Source organism: Dasypus novemcinctus, chromosome 16 (assembly GCF_030445035.2).
Source record: "Dasypus novemcinctus isolate mDasNov1 chromosome 16, mDasNov1.1.hap2, whole genome shotgun sequence".
Lineage (NCBI taxonomy): Eukaryota > Metazoa > Chordata > Mammalia > Cingulata > Dasypodidae > Dasypus > Dasypus novemcinctus.
In genome coordinates this window covers 95,926,638-95,952,116 of record NC_080688.1, presented here as the reverse complement: position 1 = coordinate 95,952,116, position 25,479 = coordinate 95,926,638, and the positions used below count along the sequence as shown (strand labels likewise).

At 38.1% G+C, this 25,479-nt stretch overlaps 1 protein-coding gene across 7 annotated transcripts in view; it reads right to left on the bottom strand.

Moving 5' to 3' along the window:
* Positions 1 to 25,479, bottom strand: part of ATP9B (ATPase phospholipid transporting 9B (putative)) — a 359,772-nt gene that overhangs the window by 251,274 nt on the left and 83,019 nt on the right. For 6 of the 7 annotated variants that reach the window (XM_071208595.1, XM_058277921.1, XM_071208596.1 and 3 more), the window contains exon 6: positions 13,548 to 13,606. The exons of the other annotated variant lie outside the window; for it this stretch is intronic. In XM_071208595.1, coding sequence (XP_071064696.1) covers positions 13,548 to 13,606 — 59 coding nt within the window. The remainder of the gene's footprint in view (positions 1 to 13,547; positions 13,607 to 25,479) is intronic. 7 annotated transcript variants of the gene reach the window in all.

Here is a 25,479-nt window from a genome sequence, read left to right as displayed (position 1 = left end):
CAAGATATTCTTAATATTTACAGGAAAAGGCAAAGACCAAGAATAACCAAGACAAGTTTGAGAAACAACTTGGGAGGGCTCAATATAACTAAACTGAAATAAATAGAATAATTAAGGTAATATGGTATTAGACTGGGAGAAATACCTATACCAATGCAAAAGAGAACTCCAGGAACAGACCACAAACATGTTGGTGCCAAGGTTATGAGAGATAATAGTAAAGCTTCTGGCCCATGAACACAGAGCATCTTTCCATTTATTTGGGTTTAATTTGTTAAGCATTTCAGCAATGTTTAGTAGTTGTCAAAGTGTAAGTTTCCCATTTCTTGTGTTGAATTCATTAAGCATTTTCTTTTTTATGCTATTGTAAATGAATTTCTTTCTTAATTTCACATTCGGACCATTGCTCTTTATTCTCTCATCATTTTTATTTTCTCTGAGGCACTTTAAGCATATAATTTCACATGTTTATTTGATATTCGTTGCTTACTCTTCACTTCTCTCAAGACTATGAGTCACATGAATGAAGGGACCGTCCTTTTTCTTACCACAATACAACATGATATGGTGGTGCCAGTTTCTTTGAAGGTTCACACATTCAGGACATCTGAACTATTTCCAGTTTTAGCTATTGTGAATAATGCAGCTATAAACATTTGTGTACTGTTTTCTGCATCAATATAAAATTTCATGTCTCTGTGAAAAGGTCCAGGAGTGCAGTTGCTGGGTCATATGATAGTGGCATGTTTAGGTTTGTTTAAGAAACTCTGAAATGATTTTCCAAAAATGACATTTGACATTCACTCAAGAAACGTACAAGAGATTCACTTGTTTTCACATCATTGCCAGCATTTGGTGTGGTTACCATTTCTCATGTTAGCCATTCAGATACAAGTGTAGGGCTATTTCAGTGTGTTTTAATTTGCATTTCCAGATAGCCAGTGATGTTGAACTTCTTTTCATATGTGTATTTGTAACTATCTGCATATCTTCTGTGGTGAAAGGTCTACCTTTTGTCCATTTTCTAACAGGATTGTTTGCTTTTTAAACTGTTGAACTGAGTTCATTTCATATTGTAGATACAAATCTGGGTTTGATAAGTGGTTTGTACATATTATTTTCTAGTCCGTTACTTGTTCTTTTCATCGTCTTCACAAAGACTTTATTCACACAAGTTTTATTCTGATGAGATACAATCTATCAATTTTCGCTTTCATACATTACATTTTTTGTGTCAAGTCCCATGCCAATAGTCACAAGATCTTCTCCCTGCTTTACCTTTTTACATTCAAGTGCATGATCCATTTTGATTTAATAATATTGGTGCCAAATATGATGCTTAGGTTGAATATCTTCAATGGAGTAGCATCTATTCAAATCCTTTGCCCATTCATTAATTGGGTTATCTTTCCATCGTTGAATTGTATGAGAACTTTTAAGTTTCTAGATTGAAGTCCCTTAACAGAAACAGGATTTTGAAATGTTTTCTCACGTTCTGTGGGTTGTCTAATCACATTGACAGTATTGCTTACAGCAAAACATTGAATTTTAATGTAGTTCAATTAATCTCATTTTTCTTCTGTTGCTTGTGCTATTGGTATCATTTCTAGGAAATTAATACTGAATCCAAGGTCACAAAGATTTATCCTTATGTTTTCTTCTAAGAGTTGTACAATATTAAAACACATTTAGGTCTATGATCAGTTTTGAGTTAATTGTGTGTGTAATTTGAGGCAGGGGTCCAATTACATTCTTCTGCACATGGATATCCAGTTATCTCCACACCATCTGTTGAAAAGACTTCTTTCCCTCACTAATCCTTAGAACTCTTGTCAAAAGTTAATTAACCACAGGAAGATGGACTGTGTAACAATATAAACACGCAAGTGCTCTCTCATGAACTATAAAAAATGTACAATACTAATACATAGCGTTAATAATAGGGGTGTCTGGAAAATACATACCAAGTGTACTCTATGGACCACAGTTAGTAGTAATAGTCTGATCAAGTTCTTTCTTAATCTGTAACAGATGTTCCACAACAATGTAAGGTGTTGACGGAGGGATGATGTATCAGAATTCTGTACATGACACAGATTGTTTTTTAAGCTCACTTCTCTAAAAAAAACCTACTTTAAAAAAAAAGATGAGGCTATTCAAATGATGAGACTAGATCAATTTAAAATGTTGACATAAATCTACATGCAATGGCATAGAATGACTTCCAAACATTTGTCTGTGTTTTTTAAAAAAGATGTCAGAATGCCGTATTGGTTGTGGGCCCTTTTCTGTAAAAGTTTGGGTTTTTTAATACAAAGATTTCTGTAAGGATAACTGATAAAATATTATCAGTGGTTCTCTCTGTGTGGTAGAATTTCAAGTAATTAATTTTTTTTCTCCATGTTGTATATACTGTTCATATATAAATACATCTTTTTTCAATGAGCGTGTGTCATTTTGATATTCAGAAAAAGGCACAGAAAGGCTGTTTTTATTTCTGAAATGGAAATATGGAAAGTTTGGTTGGTGACAGAGCCCACTGCTTAGAGGAGGGCAGGAAAGGTGAATGGGTAGAGGGGAAGGAGAGAAGCTGATGTGGAAGTTGGGGTGTAAGAGTGAGGGGAGTGGTCAGCAGAGCAGCTAAAGGATGTCCCAAAAATTTTTTAAAATATATACTTGTTATCTTTTTTTAAGGATACATATATTACATACAATGTTACATTTAAAAATATAAGAGGTTCTTATATACCCTACTCGCCACACTCCCACTCCTCCCACATCAACAACTTCTTTCATTCTGGTTCACTGATTGCAGCTAAGGAACTCATTTTGGAGCACTGCTATACAGCATGGATTATAGTTTACAATGTAGTTTACACTCTCCCAGTCCATCCAGTGGATTATGGCAGGATGTAAAATGTCCTCTATCTGTCCCTGCAATATCATTCAGGCCAACTCCAAGTCCCAAAAATGCCCCCATATCACACTTCTTCTTCCCTCTTCCTGCCTTCAGCAACTGCTGTGGTCACTGTTTCCACATCAATGATATAATTTCTTCCATTGCTAGAGTCACAATAATTCTATAGTAGAATACCCAATAAGTCAACTTTAATCCATATTTTATTCCTTTATCCTGAGGACCCTGGGATGGCAATGCCCACTCCATCTCTAAATTGAGAGGGGGCTTAGATCCCGCATGGTTGATGGATACAATTCTCCTGCTTACAGTTGTAGACTCTCTCGGTTCCTTGGTATAGTCACTGACAATCCTCACATCCCTGTTAGCTGACCTGGGTAAGTCCAACGAACCAGAGAAGTAGGTATTGAAACTCTGCTGAGGCTCAGGGCCCAGTTGGCACAAAGATAGTCCAAAGATTCAAGTCTCCTGAGCATACACCAACCCCAGTGCCAATCACAGGTTCAGTAAAAGTGACAGAAGAGGCATGTGTAGGGAAGTCACATTTGAGTCCAACTCCATCACACTAAGGAGCACAAATTGCAAAGTAGGGCCCACTGGCAAGGCACTGAACTCCAAAGTCATCTGCCATGACCATAGGACCTGTCTCCATACCCCTCAGGAACCCCACTCTTTGGGGTTACATCTATTTTGGCTGTCTCTGAGATTCTGCTGAGACATGCGTAAGTACAACCCCTCTGATGACCTCCTCACTAATTTTGAAGTCTCTTAGTCATATAAACTCATTTGTCTTTACCATTTCCCCTTTTTAATCAAGGTATTTTTCTAGCTGCATCACCAGCCGGAGCTTGGTAGTAATCCCTCGGTGCCAAGGAGGCTCATCCCTGGGAGTCATGTCCCATGTTTGACCGTGATCTTAGAGATGCCATTCCCACCTCCTGTAAATAAAGGTTTTGCTCTTCAGGATGAAAAAAATCAATTATCCATAAACATAAGGGTTATTTCTGGACTGTCAATTTCCTCCACTGGCCTATATATCTATTAGGCCAGTTCCCACACTGTCTTGAGTTTTGATATTGGAAAATGTGAGTCTTCCACATCTGTTCTTCATTTTCAAGACTGTTTTGGATGTTCTGGAGCCCTTGCAGTTCCATATGAATTTTAGAATCAGCTTGTCAATTTCTGCAAAGAAATCAGCTGAATTTTAATATAGATTGCTCTGAATATGCAGATCATTTTGAGAATCTTGCCATCTTAACAAGTCTTTCGATCTCTGAACTTGGGATGTCTTTTTATTTACTTAGGTCTTCCTTAATTTAAAAATGTTTTTTAGTTTTCAGTATGCAAGTGTTAAGCTTCTTTGTAAATTTATTCCTCAGTATGGAGAAGACTCCTTCTCAGGCCAGGAGATTTTTGTGTTAGGTTCCCTCCTGCTATTGCTGGTCATCCACCCCAATATCTCTGGATGGAAGAGGAGTTTCAGGCCCAGTAGAACAAGGAGGTTTCATGGGCTGGGACACTAATTGTGCTGCATGGCTGCCTAATGCCTCTGCGCTTGGGAGGCTTTGGGGAGCCCAGCTGCTTTGTCATGGTCCCCTGCTCATGTTGCCCAGCCATTCACTATCTCCCAGTGAAGGAGGCGAGTCTCAGGCACCAGGGACAATGAGACTCCTGGGACGAGCTATGTGCTAGGACAGGGTCCTCTTGACTGGTCCTCCCACTCCACCCCTGGACACCCTGGTAGCTCTCGGTGGTGGAGGGAGCCTTAACCTGGCAGGGAAGGATGGTGCTTTCCCGGGTCACTTACTGGTGGAGGTCACAGGCTTGCCCATGTTGTAAGTGGACTCAGGTCTGACCAGGTAGGGGAATGAGTCCACCTGGGCCACCTGTGTTTCTCACTTGCCTTCTCCTGCTGTGTTGGGGATATAAGATGCTCTATGTGCTCCTCCTGCCCTGAGGCCCCAGACTTGCTCACCTTCCTTTGACTCCTTCCAGAGCCCTCCCCTGGCTGGCTCATGTTTGATGTCCAGAGTTATACTTTGCTTAACAGGAAGGTACAGGGAGAAAGGTGTCTATGCTATCTTATCCAGACCAGAAGTCCGCATGATGTGTTTTAATATGTGTAAAGCTGAATACGAAGAAATCTGTAAGACTGCCAGTTACATTTACTCATCTTGCTTCTTCACATGTTACAGTTAGAAATGGATTTTAGAAAGGAAATAAAGCATTATTTAGTTTGAAAGTCTATTAGACACTATTATTAGAAAAACTGAGTATGCTTTGTCATATTTGTTCTTTTACATAGGTCTAAAGTAGCAAAGTCTATATTAATATTTCAATGAAATGGAGCAGAACCTATTAATTATCCTTAACTTCAAAAATCACATAGAATGAAGCAGATATCGTAAACTGACTTCCTTGGGAATATCTCACTTGCCCTATATTCTGTATTTCATTGTGAGAAAAGTATGTTCTGCCCCTTTCTTTTTCCGTATTTTAAATTGCAAGCTTCAGACCTGTTCTTGAATCTGTTCTCAATAATGCAACTCCACAGCTTCACCATGTTATTGTTGCTAGAGAAAAATATCTCAGGAAAGTTAAAAAAAAAATAAAAGTCCTTCTTCCCTTACAAGACACTTTAGAAAGTAGTAAATTGTGAGCAGTCACAAAAGTATCCATCTTATTTTCCTCTCCAGTATGGAAAGTACTAGATAAACCTGTTCTGATTTGTTTAACGAAACAATCTTCTATGACACATGGACTTCAGAGGTTACTGGCATGTCTTATAAAATGTAACCTACCATGTCTCAAGGGTCTGCAATTCTGACTCACTACATTACTAGGTAATTGTTGCCTGGAAAAACATTTAAACAGGGAAGTGATTTTTGGGATAGGTTTAAACATAGGAAAGTAGGACAGGAGAGGAGCTTTGAAAATTCTCCTTTTATACATAAAATGATAATATAAACTCGGCTTCTTTTCTTAAGCGGTAGGGTTGAAAGACTTTTTAAAAATTAATTCACCAATTTTGCCATGACCCAGACACTCAAACCCAGTAAGCACAGAGAACTGAGGACAGCCACCTCACTCCCACACTGAATGAGCTGACAAAAGAAGGTAAGAATAAGCCAAAGAATCCTGATGGGGCCTCTAGTCTCAGTTCCTTTTCTAATTTCTCAGGAGTGACCAGGAGTTATTTTTGTTGAGAGGTTCTACAAAGCTACTGGAATATAACAGAACTGCACAAATGGTTTTCCTTGTTATCTTGCAGCTTCTGTAACGTCTCGCTGGCTAGCTTTTGGACCACTGAATTCATGGATTAGTTTCTACATGTAATCAGTGGGAAGTCTGGGGGTATGCAGTTGAACAGCAAAAGGAGTGGCTATCCCTCCTTAGAACAAGAATATGCTACTTTCCCATTTGAGCTCTTCAGGAAGCTCCTGCTAGGTTCCTGAGACTGCCTTCCTATCCAGCTAGCACACTTGATCCTGACCTACTAACAAATTCCATCTGTGTTGACAGCCTTTCACAATGACTCCAAGTTCAATCCTATGATAACCAGAGAGACCTTGGAAAAGCCCAGTTCTTAGCCAATTTCATAACACTTGCTTCTGTTTGTTGTCTCCTGTAGATAACAGACGTATCTTCATCCTCACACATCAGGTTACGCCTAAGTCACCTCTAAATTGAAGCCAGAAATGACAAAATTCTCAAGGCAGGATAATTTCTACACTGAAAATGCGTTTGGTCTAATCAAGGACTCACTTTTGAAAATATCTGAGACCTGACATACAATCTAGAGGCTAAGCAGGGTGCTAATCTTCTCTTAGCATCAGAGAAGGTAACTGACTTCACCCGCACTATAGCCATTAACTGACACTGAGTTCCAGAACAGTCCTTCATCAAGTTAAGACAGAGACATTTTGAAATGCTGATGGAAGGAGAACACCTCAAAATACCATCACCTTTCACCGGAGATGTATGTGGCAATTGGATTGCTAGGGAAGATATTTTGAATAAGCCAAAACACCTGACAAAACAAAACAAACAAAAAAGGCCAAGCTAAATGTTCTGGGGAACTTCTCTAAATATTCTAGCCTAAGCTTTCAAAAACCAGTACTTTCCATTTCACTTCAATGAAAAATTAAAGGGTTTGGTGCCCAACATTTGTAAATTATTATGCCAAGTTATCAATGGAAATGTGATCAGTCAAATCAGTGCTTACTACTATGTCTTAAACCAGTATATTCACACTTAGTATCACATTTTCAAAAATGGAATTGTAGAATAAATTTAGTGGCCTGTGACCAGCTTTTTAAAACTAAATGTAAAAATAGAATAGGATATATAACACAACACATATCTCAAGATGCGTATTATGCAGCTGTAAAAAGAAATGAAGTCATAAAGCATATGACAACATGGATGAACCTGGAGGACATTAATGTTGAGAGAAACAAGCCAGACACAAAAGGTCAAATACTGTATGATTGCATTACTATGACCCAAATATACTGTGTAACATATTATATGATTAAAAAAAATTTATACTTATCCAGTAAATTTGAGAAATGTAAAAATAAAAACATACAATTCATCCAAAAAAAAGGAGATGTATATAGAATGAATACATACAGTTTTATGTAACTTTTGTTTCTGTTACACATAGCTGCATGTACTACCTCCTGATATAAAATCTATTTCTTATTGTGTGATTTAAAAACCTTAAATGCTGCTGCCTTCGACTGGAATGAACACAGAGAAATCTGGAACTTCAGGTTAGAATTCAAAATAATAATACAAAAAATAATAATAATTGTAGTCTTCAAGGGATGCACCAAGATGGAAACATCCTCAAGATGATTCTCATCTTGATTTAAACAAGTGATATCCACTGTATATATAGAAACTGAATGGAAAGGAAATATTAAAAACAAGGGTTAAACTATATCTTATATGGTCCTAAATATCAGAAAACGTGTTGCCAATAATACAATATAAAAGGAAGTTGCAGGAGCAGAACATTACCTGTGCCATACTTAATTTAATTCTCATCTGCCTATCTCTATTTCTGTATTTTGAGCCTAAAGTTTTAGGCCTGTTCTTTCCCCCGATACCTCCTTATTAAACTGCATTACATCAGAAAAATAGCCAAGAGGAAATGCTCCTTCCCCTGCTGCGGCAAATACAGAAAGCAGTCTTCTCCGCAGAGCAGTGGGCAGGAGCACTCTCACTGGCTCAGGTCCCTCTGCGGCAGCCTTGCCGGCCAGTGAGGACCTTCCTGGAGACTACCCCCTCTTCTGCTTTCTGTGCCTTCTTAAGGTTCTGGTATTATGGCCTTCAAAATATAGCCTTCAACTTATAAAAGTTCCTAGTTCTAAATTGGTACCTTACTTGATAATGTGTTTCTAAAGGAATAATATTAAAATTGTTATGGTTATCTGAAACTTTAAATACTTCTAAGGTTTCTTTGTTAAGCCAAGAGAGAATCTTTGGAATTTCTTTCTTCTCCCTACATGCATAAGCGTACAAAACAATCTCTGACTTTGACTCTAAATAGCTTTTTATGGAAAGACTTTACCGCGTTTAAATTAAAATCTAGATTAATACAGAACATTATAATATTATAAAAGTATCTGATTATATGGTTGCTATAGCACAAAGCTTTTTAAAGAAAAGACAGCTTCTTTGGAAAAAGTGAAGAACAACGACCTCTTACAAAATGGTTTCTTTAAAAAATCAAGTCCTTAAAATCGGGATTAAATTAGAAAAACTGACTAAATTAGATGGTTTCCATCCAAGACACACCAAGAACACATTAAGCATGTAAGTTAATTAACCCAAAGGAACTGGATCTAAGAATAAATATGTTGCTGAACCTATACCAAATCAAAATGATATATATAGAAATAAGGAAAAAGACACATAAGGAAGCAGATTCATGGTTACTAACAGTATATATTTATTCAACAAAATATTAGAGTGCCTGCATTATGCCAAGCCACAAAGTTAAAAAAAAAAAACAACATAAACCTATTAAGTAGCAAGAATGAACAAACAGTTGAGAGTTCATATCACTCCCTTATTTATTATTATAGGCTTACCAACCCAGAAGAAGATAAAATCTTTAGCATAAGATATAAGACTCTTCAGTATCTATAGCATAACATACAAAACACTTCAACTGTCCAGGACAATAAACCTAATCAGTATTCAAAATATCAACTCCACTCCTCCCACATAAAACAGCTTACAAAGCCCAAGTGAACTAGGCTCTGTCCTTTCTCCTACCTTTCAGCTGGTCTTTTGACCTGAAGTGACCTCCTCTCCTATTTATTATACCATATATAAAATGTAGCAAAACAAACACCACCACACCAAACATAAAGCTTTGATAGAAAATATGCCTGGTGAAGAAGCCTCTTGGACACTTCTGTCCACAATTTCCTCCCCCCACTCAACCAAGTGATCCTTATTCTAAATTTTTTATTCATCATTCCTTTGCATTTCTTCAGTTTTATTATACATATTCATTACTAAACAATATAGCATTGTTTGGCCAATTTGAAATTCCATATAAATGGTATTATACTATAAGCATCCTTCTGCAGTTAACCAATCCCCTTCACTGAATTTAACGTTTCTTAGATTATTCCACATTGAGTAATACAGCTATTATTCAGTACTCCATTGTAAGAACTTTTTTGCAATTTCTTAGTTCTCTGCTGATGACTATTTGGATTAAGTCTAATTTTTCACTATTATAAATAATGCTTCAATGAACTTCCGCCTGTACTGTCTCCTTCCTTGCACAGCAAGTACGAGCATTTCTCTCAAGAGATCTGCAAACTTGTTCTCTAGCACTATAGGCTTTGCAGGTGACCACACAGGATCTGTCTTTATTGTTTGTTCAAAAACATCTTTAAAATGTAAAGTCATTCTTAGCTCATAGATTAAACGAAGTCAGGCCTTGGGTGGATTTGGACTATGGTTCATAGTTTACCAACTCCCCGCTAGGGTCTATTCCTGTAAGAAGACTTGCAAAGCTGAATGATATCTCCACTGGCATCACTATTAGGAATTGCCAGTTTTTATCTTTTCTTCATGGGTTGTGGTCCTTGTGGCATGTATAAAAATGCTTCTCTATGCTGCTTTAATTAAGATATTCTCAGATATTTCCTTCTAAAAGTTTAGAATTTTGTACTTTTACATTTAGGTCTTTAAACTCCATGGAAATAATGTTTGAACATGGTGGAAAGATATGGATCTCATTATTTTTTCCATATGAAAAATAAATGGTCCTAGTAGCAATGCAACCAGACATTGCTTGTAGATATGCAATGCCATCTTTATCACCAATTAATATTCTTAAAAGATCAATTTAAAGACCATTTATCTAGAGAAGGAATTATAAGAGGACAAAACAGGAACACAGTTACGAGTTATAAAGATACTGCAGTGGTCCAGGTGTCAGCCAAGTTCACGTCCTCCAAACAAGCCTCTCAAATGTTACTGAAGAACACTGCCACTCATCTCTCCTTCCTACTATTTTAATCAAGTTCTTAGTCAGTAGCATGTAATTTTTAGGTTTGACTATTTTTATATATGTGTACTAAATTTGAGTGAAAGCCACTGGGGGTCAAATGCCATGTCAGAATGCTATACATAGGGGAGCTCTCCAATAAACATGCCCTGATCCCTCATTAGTGGGCAAAATTTTTAATTTGGCAGTCCTAGATTACCAATTTTCCAGGTACATGTCAAAGAGATATTTCTTCTAGGCTGAGCTGTGAAGCTGGAGAATTAGGAGTTTAAAGACAATGCCATCTAATGTTGAACCACACTGGATGCTTCCCACCTTACCATGCTGTTGTCAACATCTACAGTTGACCAGCTCAACATCTACAGTCGACCAGCACATCCTTTTAAATATGCATAAAATGAATACCTATCAACATAGTAATTTTAATTCTTTATTAAGATAAGGAAATAAAGAAGATCTATCCTACAACATAAAGTCTACCAAGAAAATATCCAAACATTAATTTGTAACCAGAAATACAATCAAATAAAGGAAAAATAACTTTTATTAGTGCTAAACATTGCCAGAATTCTCAGATAAAAATCAGAGGACAAAGGCATTTGCGACCCAATCATTACTATTTCCTTATGAAGGTTATGTTAAGTGGAAAGACAAAAATGTTTTATCACTACAAAAACGACAAAACTGAGTTTTTAGCAAGTATGAATCTACTAATAAAGTGCAAGTAGTGCACTGTAATTATTGGAAATTAAGTCTCATATTTCTGATCGTTCAGCTCCAGTTAAGTAAATATGTAGAAAATTTTATGTGAAAATGGATGATAAAAAGAGTAATTTCCCCAAAAATGGGAAGGGCCAGTTAATTTTTTAGTGCAGAACATTCCTATTGATTAATAAAAATATTTTAGAAGCTCTTCCTCTAGCTCTGCTATCCAATATTTAATTTTTAGGATAAAGTTGCAAGCTTTTAACTTAGAAATGGTAAGCCTCAAAAACTCAGCAAATAATGACAAAGTGAACTAGTGAGGCACTCCACCTTCATATATGCTCATGTACAACACTCACTTAATTCTGAGCACCATCACAGCGTGCCATCCTCCAGAACAGAGTCATAAACAATAACAAAGACACCCAACAACTACCTTTTAAGAAAAAAGAAAAGGGAAAAAAAAGAAGAACCACCTCTTCCTGGACACAGACAGAGGCACACATCTTCCGTCTGATGTCGTGCTGATGAGGCACATGCCTGGGAGCAAAGACAGGAAGATGAAGGCAGAACAGCAAGACAAACACCTTGATTCGCCCCTTTCATATCTTATATGACTGAGGAAATTAACTACTTAAAACACGGGAAAAAATGATTCAAGTGTTGCAGTAAAAATGGGAATACTGAGGGAAAGTAAGAAGGGGATCACACAGCTATATCAAACTAAATAGTAAAAGGAAGAAAATAGGAGAGTAAAGAGGGAAACAGAGTTAGAGAATGAAAAGGCAACATAGCAATCACCTAATCACACGATTCTATTCCAATTTCCAAACTTCACAACAATCATTTACGAAAGGGAAAACGGTGCTGGGTGTCAGTTCCAAGGTGAGGTTACAGAGCCAGTGCCTCATCTCTGCTGGCAGAATCTCAACCTTGGTCACTGAGGACACTGCCCAATGGGCATATCTGCCACATGGCCCGGGACCGAGAGAGACCCTGCACCAACAGCCATGAAGTGAGGCCCCGCCTGACGACAACCTGCACCCTGTCAGCAACTCCTTGAACTACCCCAGCAAAGTTACAAGATGAGAGCAGCCCGGCTGACCCAAATGCAAACTTGTGAGAGACCCCAAGCCACGGGACCCAGAATGCTGGGAAATAATAAATGCTGTTCTGGGGTGAGAAAATTTTACATCAATATGCATACAACTTACATATGACCAGATTCTCTTCTCAGAACTTATCCTAAAGGAATGTGCAAGGATATATGTACTAGGATGTTCACTATAGCATTGTTGGAGTGGCAAAAACCAAACCAAACCAAACAGAAACAGAGTCAACCTGAAAATCTAACAAGGGTGAAAGATTCAGTTTAGTAACTTATGTATCCATGCAAACAAATACCTTTCAAATGAATGCAAAAAAAAAAACTGTTTTATCCCATTTTTCCAAATTCTCTGTGTACAGATTAATAGAGCAAGATGGTGACCATGTTTGCCTTCCAGATGGAGAGACCTTTTTGAAGTAAATGCCTCAGTAAGGGAGTGTGCCTGTGTGAAACGGGTATCAGCTGGCACCACAAGAGCGCATGAGCAGCTGGGCACAAGACCTTAAGAGAAGCTTGTAACTTAAACAAATATTGTCCTAGAGTTTCAAAAAGAAAACAAAAAGCCAAGCAGGATATAAAAGAATGCAACTAGCCTGGTAAGCACACAGAATTAAGGGCACTAACACTGCACACACAGAGGAGACGCACTATGCCACATACTCATTCACAATGATAAGGAAGGCAGATGCATGCACTATCAGAAACTTCCCAGTTTCAAAATCAATTACTGCTGCAAAGGCAGAGTGTCCATTCAGTCACACTCTTGGCCGTCCACAGCCATGATGATTTCCATCTGTGACCTCTTATTTTTATTTTTTAATGGCTTCTTCCTACAGGGACCTAAACTTTTTCTCTTCTAATGTCCAGTCTCTTTTCACATTTCTCTCTTTGAATTTTTAAATCTTATCAATATCTGATAATCATATATAATATAGTTATCTACAGAAAGAAAGTTCTGCAAACAAACAGAATCTATTATAAATAGGCTCTACCTTATACAATTCTGTGGTTAAAGTAACTCTGAATGTGCAAAATTAAGCAGATACGCCATTTATTTCAGACCAAATATGACTGCACCTACACAAACAGAAATGTACTTCAGACAGAATATGCAAAAATCCAGATATTCTTCAATATTTATCAAACCTATGCAAGGAAGTTAAAACTTAAAATACATGTCTCAAACTTTCCTTCAGATTGAAAGTCAGTTGCAATCAAGCTAAATGTTAATAACCAGTGATATCAGCTCTAAAATATATTAAAAATGCATCAACCTTTTCCACTATGATGAGGTCTCCAACTTGTATGTCTGAACTCTTAACTTGCACTTTACCTTAAAAAAAAGAAGAAGTATAATCAACTTAATGAAGCAATAGCACACCAAAGTTCAATTTTCAATTGACAAATAATGACTTTAGAAATAACTTGTGGGGAAACAAATTAAAAAAAAAAAACAACACTTCAGATATTTCTCTGTATTTATACTTACAAAATTAATGTATTATAGACACAGTTCTAATAATATGCTTCTCTTACTAAACTATGAAACACAAATAATTAACTATCTCCCCAGTTAAAAAAAAAACAGAGCAAGAATTTACTCGTTAATTAAAAAGAGACATGCACTTGGAAGATTTTTCCCCATATTTTACCATTGTTTCAAATTTCAGTCAGGTCACAAAGACCAAAAATATCAAAACAAAATAATCGATGGCTAAAACTGAATATCACTGAGATGTAAAAATCCTTTAAAATATTGTGAATGGCACTGATTGGCATGTAACTTACAGGAAAAAGAAATAAAGCAAATTATATATAAAATCATCCTCTACTAGTAGCTTTATGGACAAAGGTAAGGAATGAAAATTTTTAAGTGGTCTAAAGCTTTATTTCTAAAACAACTGTTTTACATAATATAACAATCATCTATAAGGTTTAATATATAAAATACTTAAATATCTATAAAATATAATGTATAATATGATACAGGATAATTACTATGTTAATACAATATAGATAATTTGAGCAGTCGTCCCTTAGTAAAGCAGCAAAACTTGGTCAAATTCTCTCTCTCCTCCCTCCAACTGCCCCAATCCCACCCCTCACCCCCAACCCTTGTTTCTGGCCCTCTCTCTGTGCATCTCCTTTTCAGATCTAACAACAACCCTGTAGGCCTATTTTTGTATTTTGTAACTACTGTTTTAATGTGGGCAGAGGTTCATTTGTTTTACATAAGGTTTACTCTGACAGCTAACAGAGCCAGAGGTAAATTCCTATTACTTTGTCAAAAACCAACATCAGTCATTATGCTGATTTTTTTTACAACAGTCAACTTCAAAACTATATTTTTTAAATAGCTAATAAAGCAGCAGACTTCCAATAGTATCACCTCACTCACCAGAAGTAAACATTTGTTTTGAGACTATCAAATAGTTTATACGGATTATGTTCTATTTTTATGCTTTTTACTGTGTTGCTCAATTATAAAGTAACACCAATAAGAGGGGAACCCATATTTTATTCATAATAAACAATCACTATTTTCTCTAGAATTGCATGGGAAACCAATATTTTGTTAACTGAGCTGCCTGCTGATCCTAGAAACATACTAAATTGAGAGTTGGGAATGAATGTTAACCAAAGAAAATCCCTGAATTTTACAAGTCACAGCACATACAAAACTCACATTACCAACGACCCTCATAAACCAACAAAGCAATCAACATTAAGTGTTCACAAAATATATATTTAACATTAATAATTTTAGTGCTATGCAGGACAGAAGCTCTACACGCATAGTAGCAAAATTCCTTCAATAGAAATGCTACTGTTTAAAGCTAATGTCATTTCTTCAGTATGTTCACTTAACTGACTGCCGGGTAGGCATTCAAGAAGTCATCCATAACTGGCCTTTTACCTCCTGATGAAATCATTTATAATGAATATTACCAAGTAAGGAAACAACAGTATATTCCTCTCAAAACTATGTCAACTAAATCTTTCCATTAAATCCTTCCTCTAGCAATCAATGTTTCCTGCCACCTTCAAAAGTATAACAGCTGCATTGCTTTTCATCAAAGAAGAAAAGCAAATATCCAACTTCACAAACCAAGGTCTAGATGCTCCTCCAAAGGAAGAACCAACAGCTCAAAGAATGACCAATTCTCACTCCAAAGCTTCTTACACCTATACTCTCCCATCAATCGCACAGCCAATCATCATTTTTTGCTTGTATAAACAGGATTACTATTAAGTGGTCTTCATTATTATTACTTCCCTAATTCAGTCCAAATTCCAAATTAATTTGATGAAAAAACTAAAAAGGATTCTGTTTCCTCCCCACCCAAATCCTCTATATTATTTTCCAGTTACTAAGAAAAGTTAACTCTCTCTCCTTACATACAGGTTCCCCCCACTGACCCTTGCTGGCGCTCCCTTTGTCCTCCCCTACCTCATCAAATACCACGTCCTACAGCCAGGTGGCATCCCTTGCTGCTCTGCTCCTTGGACCAACATCCCCTCCCTTTCTTAGTCTCCTGAATTACATAGAAAATAGGACCTGTGGAGCTTTTAATAATACTTAAAAGCACTGACAGTATTTTATAGACATCTCTATAAAATGTGCTGAAAATGTAAGGAGCCTATGGCAGGTTCAAAGCATAATTAAAATATGTTTATGACATTAAGTTTATTCTTCACAAATGCATATCCAAAATTAATCCACTTTAAAGTAGCAAAGAAAAAGCTATAACCATTTTATTCCTAATTAGCTAAAATGGGTCAAATGACATAATAGATTAAGGAGAGCATAAGCATATAGACCACATCTGATTACATAGCATATGTAAAAAGCATGACCAAGTAATGATAAAAATATGCTAATTACGTCTATGCTAACAAAGCATACAAAGGAGAATAAGAATGGGAATTACGCAACTTTTTAAAAAAGGAAGAAATCGTATATGGGAAGCATCCTCAGCTTAATAGGAATTACTGCCTGGACAGATGATCACCGACTTGGCTTTAAAATCTCTCTTAAAATTCAAATGACACTTCTACTTAGAAAGGAAGAAGTCATGAAAGAATGTCATTCCCACCCTAAAAATGAAGACAAGCCTACAAAATGTAGTTTTAAGCCCACTGAAGACATGAATCCACGCAGACCTAAGGAACTAAAACATAAGAGGGCAGACCCTCTCAGGCGAAAGGACCCTCAGGTGCTGCTACCAAACCACAGTAGTGGGGAAGGGACAGAGGGAAGACCCAAGAGCTGAACTGCACCAAATTTTTTACCACCAAGTGAGATCTGCCAAGAGGACCAAGCAAAGGAGAACCTGTGCCTATCTACCAACTCTTTCCCATGGGTCTCGGCAACATGTGCACAAGAAAGGCACCGAGTGGGGCAGGGGGCAGGCAGCTGGGCCTCACACCCAGCCCCCGCAGAGCTGTGGTGACAGCAGAGGAGCGGGAGAGTCAGGCACCTGCTCTCCTCACTCTTTCTATGCAGCACGTACCAGAGGGCCTCACCAGTGCACGGAGGCAAGACAAAACACAAGGCAGACAGACAGCAAAGAGAGACGTAAGCACTAAATGTATTTGCAGACATGATCATCTATTTAGAAAATCCTAGAAACTACAAGAAAGCGACTAGGAAAAAAAAACAAAAATAATATGGACATTTCTTAGGAAATAAAGACAAAATAAAAAAATCAACTGCATTTCTATATTCTAATGATGAACAAATGGAAAACAATTTAAAAACAATAACAATTACAATAGCATCTAAAAACATAAAATACTGAGGTATAAAAATGGCAAACAATATGGAAGACTTCTATACTCAAAACTATAAGACACTGCTGAAATGAAAGAATATTCTCCCAAAACTAATCTACAAATTCAACAAAATTCCCAACCAAAATTCTGGCAGTTTGATGAGGAACGGATGTGCCTCAAGCATTTGAGCACCTGCTTCCCACACGGGAGGTCCCAGGTTCTGTGCCCAGTGCCTCCTAAAAACAAACCAGAAAAAAACCAACAAGCTAACAAATAAAAAAAAACAACAACTCACGGGAGCCAATGTGTTTCAGAGGTTGAGTATCAGTTTCCCAATATGGCTCGGTGGTTGAGCGCCAGCTTCCCACATACGAGGTCTGGGTTCAAAATCCGACCCCAGTACCTCAAAAAAAAAAATTCTATCAGTTTGACACTAAGATAAACTTTGACCATAGAGCAGAATTCTGACAAGAGGGCCTATTTGCCAGGATGGAAAGTCTGAGAATGAGCCCACTGAAAATGAAGCTGCCAGATATGATCTAAGGACTGGCTAGGAACACTGCATGCTTGGTGACTGGCGCCGGGCTCACCATGGCTACCTCTGACATCATCTCCCTGAAGGCGGGAAGCCAGTCACCTTCCACCTTGGTGGTGATGTAAAGGAAGCTCAAGCAGATCAAGGATTCAAACTGCTCACGGCTGATCCTAAGGTTGAAACCATCCTCGTCAATATTTTTGGTGGAATTGTCAAATATGCCACCAGTGCAAATGGCATCACCAAAGCCTTCCGGGGAAACGGACTTGGCCCAGTGGTTAGGGCGTCCGTCTACCACATGGGAGGTCCACGGTTCAAACCCCGGGCTTCCTTGACCCATGTGGAGCTGGCCCATGCACAGTGCTGATGCGCGCAAGGAGTGCCGTGCCACGCAAGGGTGTCCCCCGCATAGGGGAGGCCCAGGTGCAAGGAGTGCACCCGTAAGGAGAGCCGCCCAGCGCGAAAGAAGTGCAGCCTGCCCAGGAATGGCGCTGCCCACCAAAGCCTTCTGGGGCTAGAATGCCAGGTGCCGCTGGTGGTCCAACTTGAGGGAACCAATGCAGGAGGCTCGGCGCGTACTCAGTAACAGGGGGCTTCCTGTTACTTTGGCCATCAACTTGGAGGATGCAGCCAAGAAGGCTGTGGCTAGCCTGGCAAAGAAATGATGCTGTCCCCCTGATCCCTTGGGGAAAGAAGTCTATTTTTCCAGAAAACGGGATGTTTCTCTCCACTGTGAAGAAAACGGTATCCCATTGGGTGTGTGGGGGGAGGGGGGAAGTGGGGGGGGAAGAAGGGTAAGGGAAAAAAAATCACTGTATGAAAAATCTTAATAATTTTATAGATATCCAGACTGCCTAAAGAATCTGATTTCAGTTATAGCTTTACTAAAATAATATGTTCTTGAACTTTTCTGTCATGATGAGCCTGCTGAGTAGGCAGTGTTTTGCTGATGTGGGGGAGCAAACTATAGAACCAAATAATGTGTGCATATACAGAATTTTAAATCAGGCCCTGGTTCATTTACAAGAATTTAGTACCATATTAAAAAAACAAACAAACAAAACAAAAAACTCAGACCATCAAACACTCAAACAAGGTATTTACTATCAAAAGGTGCAGCTAAGCCATTCAAATAGCTGATGCTGAATTCGTTTTTTTTACAAATTTCTAATTCCAGCACATTTGGAAGACTCATGAATATTCCAAATAATGAAAGGCCCACATTATAATGTATAATTTGCTATTGGCCCTTAATACTGAATATACTCCTTATCTCACACAAAAAGTAAAGCTAGAAGCCTTCTTTGTGACTTTGGAATAAACGGTTCCATTTTTATATCAGATCTGAAGAACTCTGATTTTCGTGGAAATCTTTTTAATTTAGCCATTTCGTGTACAGACAACACTGAAGATCGTATTATGAATGATCAGTCTCTTCTCCCCTCTCCCCTGTGTCTGCACAATCTACCAGCGTCTGGTAGAAAGATACAATTGAAAGTAAGGAATATTTTCTATAACGTCCATTTTTGTGGTGGGGAAGAATTTAAATTATTTTTTTGTTTAAATTTTGGTAAATTTTTATCTGTACACAAATTTGAAGAAAATCCCATGATTTTAGGTTCTAAAAAAAAATTTTAGCATGACTTTTTTTTGTAGAAATAACAAGCTGAATCAAACATTTATATGGAAATCCAAAGGACTCAAAAGATCAAGACAAAATTAAAAAGGAAAATCAAGTTGAAGAACTTAAAGATGTATTATAAAATCCTTAAAGACTTACTATAAAGAGCTCCAGTAATCAAGGAAATGTGGTATCAGTGAATAAACAGACAAAACACACCAATGAAAGAGAAGAAATACTCAAAAAACAAATTCATGCAGTGAAACAATTCAAAGATAGGAAAGTCTTTTCCACATATGGTGTAGGAAAAACTAGATATTCATGTGGAAAAAGAACCTAAAACTCAGTTCATAAAAATGAATTATTTTATGCAGCTAAAATAATTAGGTTTCTATAAGAAAACATAAGTACATCTTCTCAAGTTTGAGGCAGAGAGATTTCTTAGAGGACACAGAAAGCACCAGCTATAAAAGAATATGCTAATAAATTGAATATCATCATCAAAATTAAATCTTCTAGGGAGCGGCTGTGGCTCCATCAGCTGGGCTCCCGTCTACCACACGGGAGGCCTGGGTTCACGTCCCGGGGCCTCCTTGTGAAGGCAGGCTCGCCCGCACACCCCAGAGAGCTGCCTCAGCAAGGTGACAACAACAAAAGGGAGACAAGCAAAAACGCAGAAGAGCGCACAGTGAATAAACACAGGAGCAGACAACAAGCAAGTCGTGGAGGGGGGAATAAAACAAAAATAAAAAAATAAAAATAAAATCTTCTGCTTCTCTAAAGACATACTTAATAAATAAGAAGGCCCTTTCTCAATCAAAGTGACAGTGAGAAGCTTCAGGCTCCATGCGCCCACAGAAGTTTTGAACCAGCAAGAACTGGCAGAAACATCTTTCTCAGAACCCCAGGAAACAGTTAAAGGACTACAGTCACAGGGTGAGCACCAAACCACGGCTACTTCAAAGCAGTAGCCTGTGGAGCCCTGGTGGCAGAGTAGGCCAGCGTTCCCAGGGAGGATCTCTGCGCCCCAGTGAGAATCCCCAGTCCTTGGAGTGCAGGGGGCAGTTAACGCTCATGCACATACTGGGAGCATGTACGTCTTCCCCAATTTGTCTGCTGGTGGCTTGAGGGACTCGCCATCCCAGAACTTGTCCTGTGTGTAGAAGGCAGCTCGCTGAGCCCTCCTACTGAATGGGGTCCAGTGGAGGCCTGAGGAAAGGAATTACCTGCTGTGGGGTATACAGTTCAGTGCCCAGACAGTGAAGAAATTGTTGCCTAGGGAAGAGGCAATTCCTAGGACCACACATACACACCCAAGACAAGACTCATGAGCAGATGAGCAGAAGGACCAGGGAAGCCCCAGTGCTCTGGCCTGGAGCTATTCTCTAACTTACTTTACGGATCAGCCCTGAAGAAGAGAACGCCCATAGATCAATCAGCAAAAAATGAGAAATGTGCTTTTTTCCTTTCTTCTTGTTTTTATTTTGTTTTTTGTTTTTCTTGTTAGCTCCTGGCATTCAAGTAAAGCTCTGTCATAACATTAGCTGTATACGAGTTGTAAAAACAGATGCCTAAGAGTCTAAATTTCAGTTATTACATAATAAAATATTAAAATTCCAGCTTTTAAAAAAATATTACAACACATACAAAGAAACAGAAGTAATGGTCCAGACAAAGTTGAAAATTAAAGCATTAGAAACCAATGAGGAGGCTCAAATTTGGGGCATTCCAAAGACTTTTAAAAAATGGTCCTAAATATAACTAACAGAGTAAATGGAAAACACAGACAAAGAACCAAAGGAAATCAGGAAAATAATGGATGAACACAAATGGAATATCAATAGAAATGGAAATTATGAAAAGGAACCAAACAGAGCTGAAGACTACTATGACAGAAATTTAAAATTTAAGAGATTCAGCAGTAGATTGGAAATAGCAGAAGAAAGAATCAGTGAACTTTAAGATAAGTCCATTGAAATCATCCACATCCAATCTGAAGGGCAGAACTTAGAAAGAAAGCAGAAAAGTGAACAGAGCCAGAGGGACCTGTGGGACACAATCAAGGCCACTTATATACACAGAAAGAGAAGAAAGAAAGGAACAGAGAGAACACTCAAAGAAAGAATGGCTGAAAACTTCTCTATTTACTGGAAGGCATCCAAGACACTCAATGAACTCCAAACAGACAAACCCAAAGGGACCCAGACTGCAGCACAGTATAATCGAACTGTTGAATGCTAAATACAGAGAATTCTAAAAGCATCAAGAGAGAAGAAATGTGTTGCATATGAAAGAACCTCATTAAAAGTAGATGTGGATTTCTCATCAGAGACCACAGGAGCAAGAAGGCAGTAGGATGATATATTTAAAGTAATGAAAGCAAAATATTGCCAGTCAAGAATTTTATATACAGTCAAACTGTCTTTCAAAAATGAGGGAGAGATTAGGACAATCCCAGATAAACAAAAGCTGAGGGAGTTCATCACCACTAGACCAGTGGGAGATGCTGAAGAGAGTTCTGTAGGTTAATAGGAAAGGACAATAGACAGTATATCAAAGCTGCATAAAGAAGTAAAGAACTCCAGTAGCAGTAACAACTTGAGTAACTATAAATGCCAGTACTCTCGTATTTTTAATTTGTTACTCCACTTTCCACTTCCTACAGGATCTAAAAGGCAAATGCAAAACATGTAATGAAAAGTCAGTGGTTTGGGGCTGATAATGTCCTCGTATGTAATTTATGATAAGAGCTACTACATAAAGGTAGGGGACAGAAAGGTACAGGAACATATTTGTGTATACTACTGAAGTTAAGCTGGTATCAAAGCAAATGAGATTCTTATAAATTTAGGGTGGTAACTTTATACCCCATGATAATTACAAAGAAAAGACCAGAGAATATGGAAGTTCACAGAGACAGAAATTAGAATACAGGCTGCCAGGGGTAAAGGGAGGGAGAATGGGGTGTCAATACATAACAGGTATAGGGTTTCTCTTTATGGATATGGGAAGTTTTAGTAATGGAAGGTGGTGAGGGTACAGCAACATTATGAATGTCATTAATCCCACTGAATGGTACTGTTATGTTGGACATATGTTCCCACAACAAAGGAAAGAAAGAAAAAGAAAAGCAACTGAAGAGACAATGACAATTAAAAGCAATACATGATCCTGAATGGGACCTAACATGGGAGGAGAAATGGATTATAAGGACATTACTGGGACATATGAAAAGGAATATGAACTGTAAGCTTTTTATCATTATTAGATTTCATAAACATCATAACTACAATTAAGCTGGTTACATAAGTGAAAATCCATTTTCTGAGGAAATGTGCATGGAGTATTAAATGTAATCTATACAACCTACATCCAGTTTTCAGAAAATGCATGGATGGATGCGTGGATGGATGGATGGATGGATGGGTGGATGGATGGATGCGTGGATGGATGCGTGGATGGATGGATGGGTGGATGGATGCGTGGATGGATGGATGGATGGATGGATGGATGCGTGGATGGATGGATGGGTGGATGGGTGGATGGATGGATGCGTGGACGGATGAGTGGATGGATGGATGGATGGATGGATGGATGGGTGGATGGATGGATGCGTGGATGGATGGATGCGTGGATGGATGCGTGGATGGATGGATGCGTGGATGGATGCGTGGATGGATGGATGCGTGGATGGATGCGCGGATGGATGGATGGATGGATGGATGGATGGGTGGATGGGTGGATGGATACGTGGATGGATGGATGGGTGGATGGATGGATGGATGGATGGATGCGTGGGTGGATGGATGGATGCGTGGATGGCTGGCTGGCTGGATGGATGCGTGGATGGATGGATGGATGGATGCATGGATGCATGGATGGATGGATGGATGCATGCATGGATGGATGGATGGATGGATGGATGGATGGATGGATGGATGGATGGATGGATGTGTGGATGGATGTGTGGACAGATGCATGAATGGACGGATGGGTGGATGGGTCGAATGATATGGCAAACATGGTAACTTAAAATTTGTGTATTTGGGTATCCTGAGGGGTAGGAATATGCTTTGTATACGGGTTATAATTGTCCTATAAGTGTGAGAGTATTTCAAAATACTTTTTTTAAAAAAGAATAAATAAGCAGTTCATGGACTGGGAGAAAATAGTCATAACACATATATCTGACAAAAGACTTAAGGGGAATATGTAAAATGAACCCCATAGTACTAAAGTGACAAAAAAAAAAAAACCAAAACAACAACCAGAAAACCTGAACAAATACATTACACACACACACAAATAAGACAGTGGTCAAAGAGGACTGAAAACACCGATTACAGTGATGAAAATGTGATGAGAACGTCCAAAGAATGGAAGACTCATAGTTTCCTGGTAGGAGTAAAAGTACTTTGGAAAACTGTTCATCAATTTTTTAAGACATTAACTAGATACTAAGCAATTCTACTGGTAGGTATTTATCTCAGAGAAATAAAAATTTATGTCCATCAAAATCTTCATAATGTCACCAGGGGGTTCATCCAAAATAAAACCCAAAAACACCCAGGTGTCCATCTACCAGAGAATAGATAAACTGTGGTATATAGTCGTTTAATGGGATACTATCCAGAAATAAAAGGGATAAACTACTGGTATAGGTGACATCAGTGTTAAATCACAAAAACATAGTGACTGAAAGAAACTAAACACAAAGAGTACATACTATATAATTCCATTTATGTTAAGTTCTAAAAACAAACCTAGAGTGATAGAAGTCAAACAGTGGTTGTTGCTTCTGGCAGGGACAACTAGCTGGGAAATGGGCAAAATGTAACTGCTGGGATGATGGAAAGGTCTTGACAAGGATATCAGAGAGTTGTAAGACAACTTTAAACAACCTAATATATATAACTGGAATTTCCATAGGTTGAGAGCTTAAAAAATTTTTCGACAAAATAATGGCTAAAAATTTTCCATATCTGATAAAAATTTAAAACCCACAAATCCTAAACACTAAAGCACTCCAAGCACAAGAAACATCAAGAAAATTACACCAAGGCACATCGAAATGAAATTGATCAAAACCATTGACAAAGAGTAAATCTAAAAAGCAGATATAAGGCGGCAGACTTGGCCCAGTGGTTAGGACATCCATCTACCACATGGGAGGTCCGCGGTTCTAACCCTGGCCTCCTTGACCCATGTGGAGCTGGCCCACATGCAGTGCTGATGCATGCAAGGAGTCCCGCGCCACGCAAGGATGTCCCCCACATAGGGTAGCCCCATGCGCAAAGAGTGCGCCCCATAAGGAGAGTCGCCCAACGCGAAAGAAAGTGCAGCCTGCCCAGGAATGGTGCCACACACACGGAGAGCAGACACAACAAGATGACGCAACAAAAAGAAACACAGATTCCTGTGCCGCTGACAACAACAGAGGTGGACAAAGAAGACAGAGCAAAAAGACACACAGAGAAGAGACAACCAGGGCGGGGGCAGGGGGAGAGAAATACATAAATAAATAAATTTTTAAAAAAAAAGATATATAAAAATAAACACCTATATAGCCTTAAAATACAACAAAATATTATGGGGGGGGATTAAAAATACCTAAATAAATGGAGAGATGTATCTTGTTCATGGGCCAGAATATTCAGTATAGTAAAGACGACAATTCTTTCATGAACTTTATCTACAGATCCAATGCAATCCCAATCAAAATCTTGGCAAGCTTTGTTTACAAAAATTGACAAGCTGGTTCTAAAATTCGTATAGAAATACTAAGGACCTAGACTAGCCAAAACAACTTTGAAAATGAACAACAAAGCTGAAGGGCTAACACTACCTGATTTCAATTATTATGATAAAGCAAGAGAAATCAAAAGAGTATGGTATTCGCTTAAAGTCCAGCATATAGATCAACACAATGGAATAGAACATCCAGGAAAAAAAACATTCATGGAAAGACAGTGCAGTAGGAAAAGGATCCCCCTTTCAAAAATGGTGCTAAAACAATTGCATATGCTCATGAAAAAAAGAACTTAGATCCACCCTTGCACAGTATACTAAAATTAACTCAAAATGGATATACTTAAATGTCAACCTAAAAATAAAAACTTCCACAAGAAAACAGGAGTAAAACAGAAAGTATTTTTTGTGTACTTGGTTTAGGCAGGGTTCCTAGACAGAACACCAGAAGCACAATCCATATAAGAAAAAAAATTTGATAAACTACCATCAAAATTAAAAATCATCTGCTTTACAAAAGACATTC